General features: G+C 49.2%; 1 protein-coding gene across 1 annotated transcript in view; it reads right to left on the bottom strand.

Moving 5' to 3' along the window:
* Positions 1 to 1,974: 1,974 nt before the first annotated feature.
* LOC135921120 (4-pyridoxate dehydrogenase-like) overlaps positions 1,975 to 16,098 on the bottom strand; it is a 337,516-nt gene continuing 323,392 nt past the window's right edge. The window contains exon 11 of the mRNA XM_065455439.2: positions 1,975 to 2,485. Within this exon, the coding sequence (XP_065311511.1) occupies positions 2,173 to 2,485 (313 nt within the window). The 3' untranslated portion in view covers positions 1,975 to 2,172. The remainder of the gene's footprint in view (positions 2,486 to 16,098) is intronic.

Genomic DNA, 16,098 nt, shown 5'->3' with positions numbered 1-16,098 from the left:
AGACATTTACTTTATTTTCTTCGCAGAGTATCAAGGGTTGCGGAAGCACGAACAGCAATGTGAATATGAATTTCATAAGGTTCATATGCAACAACAATGCTCAACGTATGGTCGACAACATAATGAAAATTGGCAGCAGCAGTTGTTTGTGAATATGAAGGACAAAGAGCTGATTATATTGCAGCAACCTGCCAATGTGAGCAAGTTGGTAAGGATATGGAAAGAGACGTGGCGAACATGACAGATAACGAAGGCGAGCAGCTATAGCTCACAACAATCCATTTAAGAACAATCAGCTAATTCAACAACACAGCCCGACAAAACAAAGCAACGAAATCAATGACTAAAATATATCAGCACAATGGCACCACAACACACCACCGAAAAGAAAGGCAACCACCATTTTTACAGATACGTAATTTCCTTACCATGCGGTACAAGTGGTATTGAGCTTACGCAGTAAATGTTTTTCCAACGAATGCCACAAGACTCATCAATTTCCAGAGCTGGGCCATGACATTGGAAGTGAGTTCGGGCAAAATCAAAAGCTGGTAGATGCCGATGACTCTCATAGCCTAAATTAATTATTGCGAGCTGTAATTAGGCGCAATAATGCTCGTTACATTAACAAACTTCCATATGAGCTACAAAACACTGCAGCGTCGGAGCAGGTCACGTGATTTACCTGAATCGCAATCAACGACACACATCGGGCAAGACCACGAACTTAACGTCAGTACCCGCCGCTGTTCACTTTTGGCCTCAGCTCCCAACACAGTACCACCCATCACTTTCCATTTCATCTTTACCTCTCTACACTGTTTTACCTTTATTTACTGAGTAATCATTCTCACCTACGTTACATCGGTGGTAATTATTAGCCATAGCTAAGCTGTATTTTATTTCCCTGTGTATCACATAGATAACTCTTTGCTTCCTACAAGCAGGAAGGTAATTTCTTGACACTAATACCTTGCTAAATTTGTCGAAACCAAGCAGTTATTCTTAGCAAATGTTTTGCTGTACTAACCTCTAACGTCACAAACCATGTGCCGCACCCTTTCGTTCTCACTGCGTATAAGTCTGCACAGCGTGAGCAGGCTTTACCGATTACCCAGCTTTTGCGATTAATTGTTCCAAAGTAGATAATGAGGGCTGCAGTCTACTTTCAGTCTTCTGCTACTGCTATCTCTACTTTCTTCATTGTATTGTCCACTGAAGCAAATGACGTCCTCTAGAAAAAAATGAATTATGTAGAAGACATCGACGTTGACTGGCAATGTAAGGAAATAGCCGAGCACTTCTAGGAAGCTATTCGATTTCACCACCGGAAATATTCTACAAGCAGCGACGCGCACCAGCAGAATAAACTGCCCTATTTATTTACGGGTTTTAAGGTAAAAATATTGCTCTCCTTACTGCTGTTTGGCAGTGAAAATGGCTTATGCTAAAAGCGGGAGCTTTGCACTGTTCGTCTCCTATTTGGGCTGATCACTTTACCTTTTATGGTGCGTCTTAATTGAATGTAAAGGAACTAAAGCGGTGTCCAAGAAGGCCTGCATGCTCGTACAGGTGCGTGCAGAGAGCAGTCGGATGGTGCCGTTTAACATATAAGTGAGTAAAAGTGACAAATATTTTAAAGCTTCTTTATGTGTTGACAAATTTTTCATTAACATGTTCATTTCCCCACGACAGCTTGCGTAGGGGTTTGTATTTGCAACCACTCAAATGTTTGCAAAATTTACGATTGTTCTTGATAATATAAGCCCATAATATGATCGGTGAATGAGTAATATGTTGCGTTTCCGGTTTTTTGCAAAATACTCTAACTGAAGGACCTCTCTGTAACCTCGTCATGCCGACAGTGTGTGCCCCGGGGACTTTCCAGTGCATAAATGAAGGTTCCTGATGTGCTTACATGGCCAGTTTCCTGCACTGATCGTGACAAAGTTTCGACAAACGAACACGCATTGCGAGTGTATGCTGTCTTCAATTTTAATATTTACACATCTTCGAAGAATGACAGACGTTGAAATGGAAGTAAAGATAGAATTGTTCATCGATATAAGGCTGTGTATGCGGCGGTCACAGATATGTTGATCTGTGCTTTTCGGCTATGGTGGGCCAGGGCGGGAGAGTCCATACTGCAGGTGATTTCCCAGAGAATAAATCTTATCGATGCGCCATTGAATGCGGGCACAGTAGCGTCACAAGCAATGCCATCGTACACAACCAGAACGAGATAGCAGAACACATGGGTGAGGCTGTGGCCGAAGCAAAGACTGTGCCTTCACCGACTGGTGCCTCCTGCAAGCTGGATGCCACCACTCTGCTTCCCAATGGAATACTGTTTCTGGCGTCCTCCATTATCATATCAGCGGCTTTCTCGGCGATCATCATGACCGGCGCATTCAGGTGGCCTGACAGCATGTCCGGTATGACGGAGGCATCCACTACGCGAAGTCCACTCACGCCTCCGCGCACCCTAGAAAGAGTAGAAAAAATAAAGACGGAAACCCGTGTCACATCACAAATGCATGACCAACGTAGAAAAATGAAAAAAAAAGTCGACTTAGGGGCAGAATTACTACTGCACTTTAGGCCGCTGTATTCGGACTATTAACGTATTTAGCGAAAATTATTTGCTTGTTTGTTGTACACTGATTGCTAAGCAGCCAGGAGCGAACAAACGTGTACCACGGCTGATTTCTCTGCAGTTATGCTGTAGGACCTCGTAGGGCCTCGTAGGGCCGTATACGCGTCACGTCGGCCTGTTTCTAATGGTGGAAGAATACGAAAGAAATTATAGCTTCAGTAAAAAAAGTACACGTTACCGAAAAAAATATTATAGGACGGCAGAGGCGTCTATGTGTCCCGTATAGGACATTTTTGTGGAATAATGACTTTTTAGGTCGTATGTCCTTCGCTTTCTTCAAGTGGTCGTGTGTCGTCCGTAGCGGCATAAGAAAAGCTTACCTAGACGATGGTGCTCACCATTGCGGCAGCAACTCTGAATCACCAATTTTGAGAAAAGAAAATACGAATTCAGCCACTCTTAGAACACACGAACACTGGGTACTCGTAAAGTTCACCAAGATATGGGCTACATAGCAAAGCTCCTCCATCGAGGTGTGTCCATTCCTATGATTACAACATCCTGAAAAAAGGGAAGTCAAAATTTAATTAAAAAACAACTGCGGCGAACAGTTTTTCAGGTGATCGTCCCAGTAGGGTAAAAGCGCCTGCGGACCGCAGAAATAAAAAGGCAAAGCACGAATATTTCCTAAATATACTGCTGACATCGGGAAGGACTTGTGATGATGGCACACAGATTATCATCGAGATGTTTCGGAAGACAGCATGGCAGCTTGATGACAATAGAATGTAGACGAATAAACACATGACGGCGCGAGGACGATAGCAGCATTATCAATGTGGCATAAACGGTATAAAGTCGTACGTTGTGGCACAGTGCCACCACCAACAACAACATAAAAAACGCGGACGCCACATATCTCTCGTCCAAGAGCACGTGCCTCTTAAAGCGCTAGATGGAGTTGAGCGACAAACATGGCAAACTTGTGCATAGCACGCCTTCTCTCCCACCTCTCACTCATGCGACACCGGCGTCGAACTTATACAAAGTTACGCAAGTCTTGACGGAGGCTTGAGCCAATCGCTCTCTCTCGCTCCATTATCACGCGTTTGCATAGTTGCAGGTGGTTCCCGCTAGGAGGCCATGGTGTGCGGACGTGTTTTCGCATCAGCTCCTGTTTCGTATCTGTATTTTGGATGATCATCGACTCGGACTCCCGATTCATCCATACCACGCGACTCACCTAGTGCATAGAGTTTCATAAAATAATTATTAGAGGGAACTCTGGCGCTGCGGTCGTTGTACCACCATGGGATTTATGGGAAGTACATGAATTTGTCTGATCTTCCTGGTTGTGGATTCAGAAGTTCTTGTGGCTTTTTCTATTACGCTATACAAATATTACTGTTGTACGTTTCCGCGCAATCTATACTATTCGATGTGCAGAAGACGCCGCGAACGTGCCTAATTGCTATTGTAAGGATTGAGCTTGTCAAGGTGGCTAAGTTGAAACGCGCCAAGTGTCTCAAGGCACTGGTATTATCATTATTATCAGCCTGGTTACGCCCACTGCAGGGCAAAGGCCTCTTCCATACTTCTACAACTACCCCGGTCATGTACTAATTGTGGCCATGTTGTCCCTGCAAACTTCTTAATCTCATCCGCCCACCTAACTTTCTGCCGCCCTCTAATACGCTTCCCTTCCCTTGGAATCCATTCCGTAACTCTTAATGACCATCGGTTATCTTCTCTGCTCATTTCGTGTCCTGCTCATGCCCATTTCTTTTTCTTGATTTCAACTAAGATCCTTATTTTCTTATACCTTAAAGTTACACCCATAATTCTTCTTTCCATAGCCCGTTGCGTCGTCCTCAATTTAAGTAGAACCTTTTTCGTAATTCTCCAGCTTTCTGCCCCATACGTGAGTACTGGTAAGACACAGCTGTTATAAACTTTTCTCTTAAGGGATAATGGCAACCTGCTGTTAATGATTTGACAAGGCCTGCCAAACGTGCCCCAGCCCATTCTAATTCTTCTGATTATTTCAGTCTCATGATCCGGATCCGCAGTCACTACCTGTCCTAAGTAGATGTATCCCTTACCACTTCCAGTGCCTCACTACCTATCGTAAACTGCTGTTCTGTTCCGACAGTGTTAAACATTCCTTTAGTTTTCTGGAAATTAATTTTTAGACCCACGCTTCGGCTTTTCCTCTCCAGGTCAGTGAGCATTCATCGCAATTTGTCCCCTGAGTTACTAAGAAAGGCACTATCAGCAGCGAATCGCAAGTTACTAAGGTATTCTCCGTTAACTCTGATCCCCAGTTCTTCCAAGTCCAGGTCTCCGAATACGTCCTGTATATACGCTGTGAATAGCATTGGAGAGATCGTATCCCCCCGCCTGACACCCTTCTTTATTGGGGTTTTGTTTCTTTCTTTATGGAGGACTACGGTGGCTGTGGAGCCGCTATAGATATCTTTCAGTATTTTTACATGCGGCTCGTCTGCACCCTGATTCCGCAATGCCTCCATGACTGCTGAGGTTTCGACTGAATCAAACGCTTTCTCGTAATCAATGAAAGCTGTATACAAAGGTTGGGTATATTCCGCACATTTTTTTACCATCTGATTGATAGTGTGAATATGGTCTATTGTTGAGTAGCCTTTACGGAATCCTGCCTAGTCCTTTGGTTGACGGAAGTCTAAGGTGTTCGTGATTCCATTTGCAAGTACCTTAGTAAACACTTTGTAGCACTGGCACTTTGGCACTGGCAAGCCTGCGATAAATTCATAAGGGTGTTTCATTCGATTGTCGATACATGCCTGCGTGGCTTAATGGTTTGAATATCAGGCTTCTGTGCTAGAATTCCAGTGTTCGAATCCTGCCATTGGACAATGTTAATAATGTTTATTTAATTATTTATTACGTAGTACAGTGTTGAAAATGACCAGTTCACAAAGTCACAAAGCCGTTGCAAGCGAAAAAGGACGAATTTTAGGCAAATTCACGTATTCTCGTAATTCCCATGCTGGTACAATCACTCTCACTGCAGCTCCCGTAGACACTAGCGCCAGAGTTCCCTCCAGTGATTATTGTAAGAAACTCTATGACCTAGTGGACTGGAGCTACCCGCAAGCGCTGGGGTCACAATGAGTCCATATTCCATCAAATCACAAGCCTTAAAGAATTCGACGCGGCAAACACCCCATTAAGCCTAAAGGCACCGGCGTCTGGCCAACCTCTGCATGGCACCGTCGATGCATGCCATTCACGATGGGGAAAAGTCCACCTCGCGTTCTTACTGACGACATGAACAGCCATGAAGAAGGCAGTCTAGCATCATTACCACTTTTATGCACCATTTCGGAGAACAGTAACCAGGAAATGGCACCGAGAATGTCTAGCGACGCCGAAGAGATGCTCCCAATAACCGACAAGCCAACTGTCGGGGCATCGAGCGCCCATGACGCTGTCAGCATTTTCGTAGCAAAACATAGGAATGACGTACAACCTGGGGAGAACATGGGCGAGGATAATACACATTTCGCTAATGAAAACGAAAAGAACAAAGAGTACAGCGATGCCTGCTGGAAGGTGGCCGGCAACAAGCGACGCACACGCGACGTTGCTTCCCATGAAACAGCGTCGCTCCCGCAGAACGCGTCTGAGCACCCTTCCACCAAGTCCAAGCAGAGCGGGCCAAAGCACCTGCCTCCTCTTCCCCTACGAGATGGAAAAGTTGTACTCCGGCCTCTCGGAGGCCTCAGATTGGACGAATGGGCCAGGCCAACGTTGGGCGCCCCGCTTTGGATGCGGCCGAAGTAAACCCGAAAGACCGCAGAGACCTCATCCTAAGGACCCTGCCAGAACAAAACATGGCCTTAATAAGCACCCGTCATCAGACGTCGCAGACGCCCTGCTGAACATCCAGGAACTGTCAATCAGCCAACGCACCTACCCGGTTTCCACATATCTAGCAGCCCCAGATGATTCGTGCAGCAAGGGTGTCGTTCCGGGACTGGAACCAGGCATCCCGCACATACGCTAGTAGAGGAGATGCAAGCATCCGGTATCCAGATACTACAGACCCGGATGACGGGTCAGTCGAGTATTGGACTAGTAACCTTCGAGGGCCTACGTGTACCGCGCTTCGTCCGATTTCTTAGGGCAGAGCTCCGCTGCTATCCACACCGTCCACGCCAGCAGGTCTGCAGGATTTGCCTCAAATTGGGACACCGATCCGACCACTGACCCAGACCGGACGTCATCATTTGCGAGTAGTGCGGCATCGATAATAATGTCATATCACACCCATGCTCTCCACATTGTAATTCCTGTGGAGGGGATCATCCTACAACTGAACCGAAGTGCCCGCGACGGCAGCGACAACCTTTCAACCGAGCCTGTGTCAAAAAAGCCACCGAATATGAACAGTGGACATTGACGGTCTGCGCGAGCGCGGCTTCTTCATCAGCGACAACCACTACTTCTGGAACATCATTTAAGAAAACTGAGCGGTCTCGCGCAAAAACGCGGTCCAGATCCCGCCCCAAAGCACGGGAAAAATCCAAGTCCCATTCGCGATCCCGCTTCCAGAGGTCCTCCGCCCGCAACCACGTGAGGCGTCAGGCTGCCCAGCCATCACATGCATCCCCCTAACCATACAAGAAGGAGCTATTTTGTAAGCCCGCAACCTCAGCAGCTACTCCAGACCGTCAGCAGCTACGGGCCATGGAGAACACTAATGCCAAGGCGGCATCTCGGGAGGTAAGTTGCCCGGGGTATCCTGCAGAGCTCGCTCCTCTCCCCCCCCCCCCCCCAATCTTCACCCCAACTCTACTCTCACACCGAACACCAACAACGATCCTTTCCCCGAAATTTCGTGGATACGCCGTGACATGGAGGCGCGTTATGCGCAAATGCATGCACAGCTGGAAGCTGCAATAGAGGGTAAATATGCTAGAGTACAGGCAGCTATACAGAGCACGCGGCACGAATGTCTAGCGCTACGGCAGAAAATCATTACCGGTATACGCGCTTCAGAGGAGCCCACCTACCTAAATATATGCACCCTATCTACAACAGAGGAGAGCTCACAGGACTAAGGCTCTAGTAAATAAACTTAAACACACACCGGCGCATAACGTAGCGTACGTGGACGCCGCCTGCGGCAGAGACGGAGCTGCGTTATCGATGGCGGTTGATGGCGACGGGTGCGTTAAGATAACGTGCTCCACGTGCACGAGGGACGCCTGTACAGCCGAGGAGGTTGCAGTAGCGCTCGCTTGTGCGGGTACAAAAGCGGGAGTAATATTACGCGATAACCAATTAGCTATTCAAAATTTTAACAAAGGGAGAATCTCGGAAGAAGCCCTCCACATTCTACTCAAAAACCTTCCCAGGAGCGATATAATTTGGGTACCGGCCCATGAAGAAGTCCCAGGCAACGAAGCCGATCACGAGCTCGCCCGAGCACTCTACCACCGGGCAACACTAGAGCAGCCAGTTCCAGGGATAAAAGATAGCATGATCCCGTACAGGGAAATTGTCGATCACTACAAAGCCGAAAGAAGAATCTTTCCGCCTCCGCATCGGTCTCTCTCTCTGAGGGACGCTCGCATTTGGCGACGCCTCCAGGGAAACAATTATACATCACCACATTGGATCTACTTAACACAGACGAGGGACTATAACGACGCCCTCTGCAAAATTGGTAAGCAAAAAGGTACGCTAGACCATATATTATGGGAGTGTGCTGGCTCCCCAGGGGCCAAGGAAAACATTGACAGTAGAGAAGCCTGGGAGGCCTTGCTCCAGGGCGAGGCTGAAGACGACCAGCGTCGAGCAATCCGCCTGGCCGGTGAGGCCGTGAAGACTCACCGTCCTCAACGCGCGGAGACTGGTTCGTCCTCCCCCCCTACCTACGTGTAGGTTAAGAGGCGGGCACCCCAGCTCGGTGGAACAATAAAGTTTTCAATCAATCAATCCCGTTCGGATTTTATATGTGCCCCCCTGCCGGCTTCCTAGTCCGCGCGGCCCCAGCCACCCCTCACAGGTGCTTGATCGGACCCATACTCACGCCCGGCCGCTTCCTCTCACGAAGATGATGATGGCCCTTAGCCAGCAGCAGATCGAAGTCTGGCAGTGGAACTACAGAGGATGCCGTAAAAAAAAAGCATCCCTGCAACATTACACTGCTATGTCCACGCACCCTCCTGATAATAAGCTCCTACAAGAACCAAACTGCTCTCCTTCTCTATCCGGCTGCAGCACTCTTACGGGTACATCTCCACTCGTGAGGGCATCAGTATCAAATGGCTTAAAGTGCAACTCCCATACTATAAACATTGACATTCCACACCTAGTTCTCGAAATCATTACACAGGACAAGAACAGCCGCAGTCTCTACATGCTCAATGTATACAGTTCGCCGCGCTCACGAACACACTCATTTCATCTCCTTCTAATAGAATTTGACCGCCTTGGACGTACCCTTCTCGTGTGCGGTGACTTCAACGCTCCGCATATTGTCACGTGGTAGTGACGGTGAAGAAAGAAGCAGTACGGTGGAATACGAAACTAGCTTTTATTGGGCGAACCTGTGCCCACAAAACAGGCTACACTTATAGCACAACGATAGCGGCGAACACGGTCGGCGATCGTCGGAAAATCTTATCAGCCGGTCAAGCGCGTCGGCTTTTATAGAGCAGTCGTCAAATGTTCCAGACTAATCGTTCGGACCCGCGTGCCTTCCACAAAGTTCTACACCATTCGTGTTACGCGATAAAATCAGATAACACAAGGTTCGGCGACAACAGATAGCCGGGTAGAAGCATCGATAACTTTCCAGAAATGTCGGATACATGCAGGCGCGTTCCTCGCTGTGCGATTACAGTTTTCAAGCGGCGAAACGTGGTCGCCTGATAAAGATAAGTACACGTGTCAATGTAGCGTGGGGGTACCGCAAATATGAAGCCAAAGGAAGTCGGCTCTGGGATGACATATGCAACTTGAGATACACCTTACATGCGGACCCATGGCACCCAACACGTTTAGGTAACAGCGTCACACATGACACATGGCCTAACCTTACTTTTTTCTGAAAATACAGGACCAGTGATTGCACACGATCCCCTTGACGCACGTCTAGACATTGATCATTACATCGTTGCCGCTACCCTACCACTGCACAGTGCACACTGTTTCGAGCGCAAGGTGCGGATCACGGATTAGACGCGGCTCAGGGAGCGTCGACACACACCTCCAAAAGAGATCGGATACGAGCAATGGCTCGAGTCTCTCTGTGGTGACCTAGACGCGTGTGCGCGCACACTGGTTACCACAACTGCAACCTCGGACGTGGACCCGCACCTACTGCATATGTGGGAGGCCCGTAGAGGGCTCACGTGGCACTGGAAATGTCTACGCCTCAATCACAAGCTTCGCTGGTGTATCGACGAAATTTCGCTGAGGCACAAGAATATGCTCAGATTCTCGTGCATAACAACTGGGGAGGTTTCTTCGAACGTCTCTCAGGCATTCTAGGCACTGCAAAAACATGGTGGATACTTCGCGCACTCGTGGATTCATGCACTACAAAGACGCAAACATTTCATCGCCTACACAGCTTAATACATAAGTACCTAGACGATCCGTCTGCTCTTCTTAAAAAGCTAGAAAAACGTTTTATCCCTACCGGCCCACCACCAAAGTATCCCGAATACCCGTACACAGGAACAAGGAACAAGGAACTCCACGCGGACATAACTAACACAAGGAATAACATAACTAACAAGGAACTCAACGCGGACATAACAGTCGATGATGTTCGCGTGGTACTTCAAGATCGGAACCCGGCCCCAGGGGCAGATCATGTGAGATGTTCCACCCTTCGAAACCTCAGTCATTCAGACCTACGTCATCTAACAAACCTATTTAATGATCATTGGCATCAGGGCATGCTCCCACAGGCATGGCGTCATGCTGACATTTTGCTATTACCATAAGCAGGCAGACCCTAGCCATAGAAAACTTACGGCCGATATCCCTTACTTCATGCATCAGAAATTTAATGGAACACGTGGTTTCCGGCGTCTACAACCTTTCCTCGAACGACAGTCCTTTTTCTCCCACTCACAGTTGGGATTTCGGGAACGTCTCTCCACGCAGGACGTTCTGCTACAGCTCAAGGGAGAGGTTATCGGCCCCTTGTCACGTGCCATGCGAGGGTCATCCTCACCCTTGATCTAAAACGAGCATTCGATAACGTGGCACACGGCTGGATTCTTCGAAATCCTGCTGAATCACATTGCGGTGGCCGCATGTATAACTACATTCGTTCCTTTCTGCGCGACAGAACAGCCACCATTGGGATAGGGCCACATTGGTCAGACACGATTCGTCTTACAGGTCGCGGCACTCCACAGGGATCAGCTCTGTCCCCCATTCTATTTATTATCGCCCTCCCAAGACTACCTGAGCAGCTCGACCAGATCCCCGATGTTGCACATGTTATTTACGCCGACAACATCAAGATCTGGACGACACGAGGCTCAGACGGGGCCATTCAGGATCGGCTGCAGCAGGCCGTCGACATCGTCAGCGCTTACGTACGACAGGGCAGCTTGTCTTGTGCTCCACAAAAGTCTGAGCTTGTTCTCAGACGTGCGCGTAGCATTACGCCTCCCCCCGAGATCACGGTGTACGTAGATGGCGTTCTTGTACACCAGGTGTACCGTGCTCGCATTCTTGAACTACACATTCAAGCGAACAGGAAGGCCAACTACACTGTCTCTCTCTTGTCCCGACCGACAGAACATACTCTGGCCATGATTCGGCGGGTCTCCAGCAGACGCTCAGGTCTACGAGAACGAGGCCTGCTGCGTCTGGTGGAGGCCTGCGTGATCAGTCGTACTGCTTACCACCTTCCCTTACCCAGTCGGAGAAGCTAGGGGTCGATGCGATGCTGCGAAAGGCCACAAAGCTTGCCCACAGCCGCCCACAGTTCACTGCCACGAAACGATGGCTATCCCTTGGAACGCATAACACTCTCGGCGAGTTGGAAGCTCAGTGGGCCTGTCAAAGACGTCTTTTGCTCACACGCATTGGGCGGCACCTGCTCTCGAGATTGGGATATCCGGTTCTCCGTAATGACCATGAAGACATCGCCATCACTGCTCCGACTTGGGTCCGTACAGTCTTTAAGATGCACCCACTACCACAAAACATGCATCCTGAACATGATGCGGGACGACGATGTGCCCGTGTACGATACCGGTTGCGCATGCTTGGTGATATCCCTGAGACAAATGCCCTATACCCGGATGTCTCCCGGTACCGCAACGGGTATTCCGCGGTAATATTGGATGGCGCTGAAACCTATCTTACGGCCGCCTTCTTGCGGGGTTCTACACCTACAAATGGAGGACTCCTTGTAGTAGCGCTTGCTGTGCCACACGCTCTCAACATTCCTGGGGAAGTGTATATCCTAACCAATTATCAGCAAGCATGCCGCGCCCTTTTGACAGGATGCGACTTCTCCAAGGCGGCTCTCCCAGTCCCACGCCAGTCGTCAAACACAGGCATGTGCCCCACAACGCATTCACTTGTTCTGGACCCCTGGCCATGCATCACTGTCGCCTAATGACCGCGCACGCGCGGTCACTCATGAAGTGCCCTCTGGGCTGGCCGGCATGGAAAAATGGGAGTGCTGATCAGGTGTGCCCTACACTCACACACAGAGACTTATTAAGATACTACACACGAGCTAGACACATACCACGGGTCCGCCGCCGCTGTCATTCTCGCGCACAGAAGAGGTGGCACTCCACCTACTCCAACCAAACAGATTTCGCAAGCACCTCTCCCTACATAAATTTTACCCTGACCGCTATGCAGACTCTTCCACGGGCTGTGGCAGCTCCCCATGGCATTCCATGTCACGGTGGAGTGTGCTGCAAAATTTTCTAGTTCAACGGGCCCGTGCTGTTGCTGAGATCGTTCTTGGGACGCCGGACTAGGGCTCCCTCCCACACTCTTATTTTTATGCGAAGCATATTACGAGGGCTCAACCCAGCTCCTCAGGCGCGGCGGTGTCGCCTTGAATACCACGTGACACCGTGACGTCACGACAGAGGAGAAGTGGCTTTGGCTCAACTCTTGCTAGATGGGCTGTGTGGGAATCGAACCAGGGTCTCCAGAGTGTGAGACGGAGACGCTACCACTGAGCCACGAGTACGATGCTTCAAAGCGGTACAAAAGCACCTCTAGTGAATGCGGTGTTGCCTTAGAAACAAGCTGTTTCTAAGGCTCAGGCGTGCGTCGCTTGCTCAGGCGCACATTTCGTTGCCGCGCCGAACGCTGCGTTGCTCGACGCTCACCGCGTCCAATGCGGGGCGTCCAAGGCGAAGCAGAGTAACGCATGAGTTATTTCTTCGTCTAGCCGAACCAAATATAGCCAAGCAACAGCAGTTCACCAAGCTAAACAGTGGTTCAACAACTAAAATAAAGGCTAGTATGCTTCGCATCCTGGGCTTAACCTTACCTAAGCCACAGCCATTTTTTTTAACTGTTTACTCTCACTGCATAGTCACTCTTTTTTCTCACGTAGCTGCCGGTGTCGTAATTACCAATATCAGAGCCGTTTATAGGCTTGAGGACTCTAGCGTAAACAATATATACGGGTCTAAAGTATGCAGTTGCTCCTTACGTATTTAAATGACTATGCAACTAGTCGTTTCAAAACCTCAGAAGATATCAATGTTTCTCACGTTTTCAATTCATTTATTACAAGAAAAGCATGTTTCCGCCTCCAGCACTGCAATCCTTGCAGGCTATAGTACCTCCTGTTGTATCCAAACAAGGCACAGCTAATGCAGCTAAGCACAAGTTTGCCTCAAGAAAACCCTTCGAGCGCTATGTCTATTCTGAGCCTGTTAAAGAACCTGCTTTTGGCATTGAATATTAGAGGACGTCAAAGAAAATAAAAATTTTTCTTTAACAAAGTATGGGAGGCCTTATTACGAGCCCATGGCTGCTGTAGTAGCATGACAACGAGGGTGTGATGGAAACAATTGGTGCAGAAAGCAAACCCAGTCCCTCGTGATATCAAAGTGTTATAAAAGAAACATGAAGCTAACACCCAGTATCACGAACAAGGTATCTTTCTTAGCAGCAAGAATAGCATCAAACTTAATTTCCACTTCCAACAATGGGTTCTTAAGTTATTCTTCTCATTTTAACAAATATAGGCTCACTTAGGCTATCGGCTGCTGTCAATCCTCAGTGGCCCAGTTTTCTAGCGCACGGTACTTATACGACAGTTCTGGTGAGCCATGCCGGGATTGTGAGTTCCAGCCTCACCTGTGGAATACTTTTCTTATAATCGCCATTCGAGCAACAAGTTATCATACGCGTGCCAATTTATTACTCAATTTTTACCAGATATATGCGAACTTAGGTTATGTGCTGCCCGCAATCCCCAGAGGCGCAAGATTCTGCTTCCAGCAGCCGAGCTGCACGGACGTGTGAATCATGGGCTCCGAAGGAGTGGCTTTTGCGGCTACCGGCGGCGGTAACATGCTTATCGACGATAACGAGGAAGCAAGCTACCGGTTTATTTTGCCACCACTGCCCAAGGGATCTGTCTAGAAAGACACCGTGTTTTTGCATGGCGACGTGCGAGCGAGGCCCTATAAGATAGAAGACTTTCGAGATGCGCTTGCCCCGACTGAATTGCTGCCGGAGGACGTGGCCCTAGGAGCCTACGAGATCAACGACGTATGGGCAGTCACCTTCTCGAGTGACCAGGCAACGAAAAGGATGCTGGCGTTGAAAGAGCTCAACGTGAAGCGGCGTTGCAGCGTAATCGTCGACCCTCAAGACCAACAGGCACGCCTTCGCCTTCATTGGCTGCTGTATTGGGTGGTTGACGAAGATATAAAGGCAGCGCTGGCGGCCTTTGGCAAGGTCATGGAAGTGACGAGGGAAAGATGGGGGGTCAGAAGAGTAGGCGACAATGACTCAGCATCTCCGACCGTTCTGCTGAAGTTGAAGAGCGGCATGAAAGTCGATGACCTCCCGCACCAAATCCGAGTTGCCGGTGAATTGGCCCTTGTCGTAGCGCCTGGACGGAACATGAACATGATGCAGTGCCTACGATGCAAGGGTGTCGGGCACGTCCGTCGCGAGTGCGAGGTGCCGCGTTGCGCTCGATGTCGAAACTTTGGGTACTCAGTAGATCAATGCATACGCACGTACGCTGCAGCTGTGGGGCCACCAGCGAACGAGGTAGTCGCGCAGATGAGGATGGATGCAGCTAAAGCCGAGCACGCTGCCAAGGGAGCTCGTGACAAGGAAGGAAGAAAGGAAAAAGTGGAGAAGGAAGGCAGGGAGGTTAACCAGTTTAGCCTAACCGGTTTGCTACTCTACACATGGGGGCGGGATGGGGGGATGAGAGATGGTGACAAGGTGAGCGCTAACAATGCGGATGTGACATCGGAGGAAGCGAATGATAAGGAAGGTTTATTTGTTACCCCCGAAAAGAAAGATGCGACGACAAAGGGTCCTGCAGAAGAGCGGGAGAAAAGCAAGGAAAACTGCCTAGTAGTTGATGAAGCCGCATGCGGGACAGAAGGTGGGGATCCGCCCCCAAGCAGCGATCCTCGGATACGAGCGGCAACGCTACCTTTAAGAGGGCGCTAGACGGTACCGACGGGAAAACAGCTGCAAAGAACCACGCCGACGGGCCGCCTGCAAAGACAACTATGACGAGAAGGATCAGCTTCAAGCCCTCTCCAAACACTTCCTCGGGACGGGAAATGCGCCGACAAGCCACAGTGGTCTGCGGACCACACCAGACCTCCGGACGGTCCCGGAGGCGTCTAGCAGATGGCTAGACGTTGTGGTGAGCACCGCGTTCCGGGCCTCCCTCACTTCTCCGCATTAGCAATGGCAACCAACCCTACGCTTACCTTAGGCACGCTAAACGTGAGAGGTTTGGCCGCCAAGCGTAAACAATGCCAAGTGTACCGGATGATGGTGGACCAAAACCTCGATGTTCTGACCGTGCAGGAGACAAAGGTAGAAGGGGAGGAGGAGACCCGGGGCATGGTGCTAAGGTTTACCTCTTTTTATTACGCTGTAGTGAGCCATGCAAAAGGAGCATGGGCGGGCGTTATTTTATTTATCAGGAAACTGCCCGGGCTATCTATTGAAAATTATTATTCGCGCCCTTCAGGCAGATTAGTGTATGCTGACTTCACTGTTGGTAATGATTCGTGGCGTGTTCTGTGTATACATGCACCTAATGTTTGTCAAGAGCGCACTCTGTTTTTTTTTATCGTTAAGGACGGACATTTGCATGAACAGAAAAGTGACATTTCTGTGTGATTTTAATTGTGTACTCCGAGATCGGGACAGAACAGGCCGAAAAACAAATGACAAAAGCTGCCACGTCCTTACTGAATTATTAGCCGATTTCGACCTAGAGGACGTGGCTGACT

The sequence above is a fragment of the Dermacentor albipictus genome, chromosome 2 (assembly GCF_038994185.2).
Source record: "Dermacentor albipictus isolate Rhodes 1998 colony chromosome 2, USDA_Dalb.pri_finalv2, whole genome shotgun sequence".
In the NCBI taxonomy this organism is placed as follows: Eukaryota; Metazoa; Arthropoda; class Arachnida; order Ixodida; family Ixodidae; genus Dermacentor; species Dermacentor albipictus.
The sequence above is the reverse complement of the archived record's forward strand: the minus strand, read 5'-3'. Positions and strand labels throughout refer to the sequence as shown.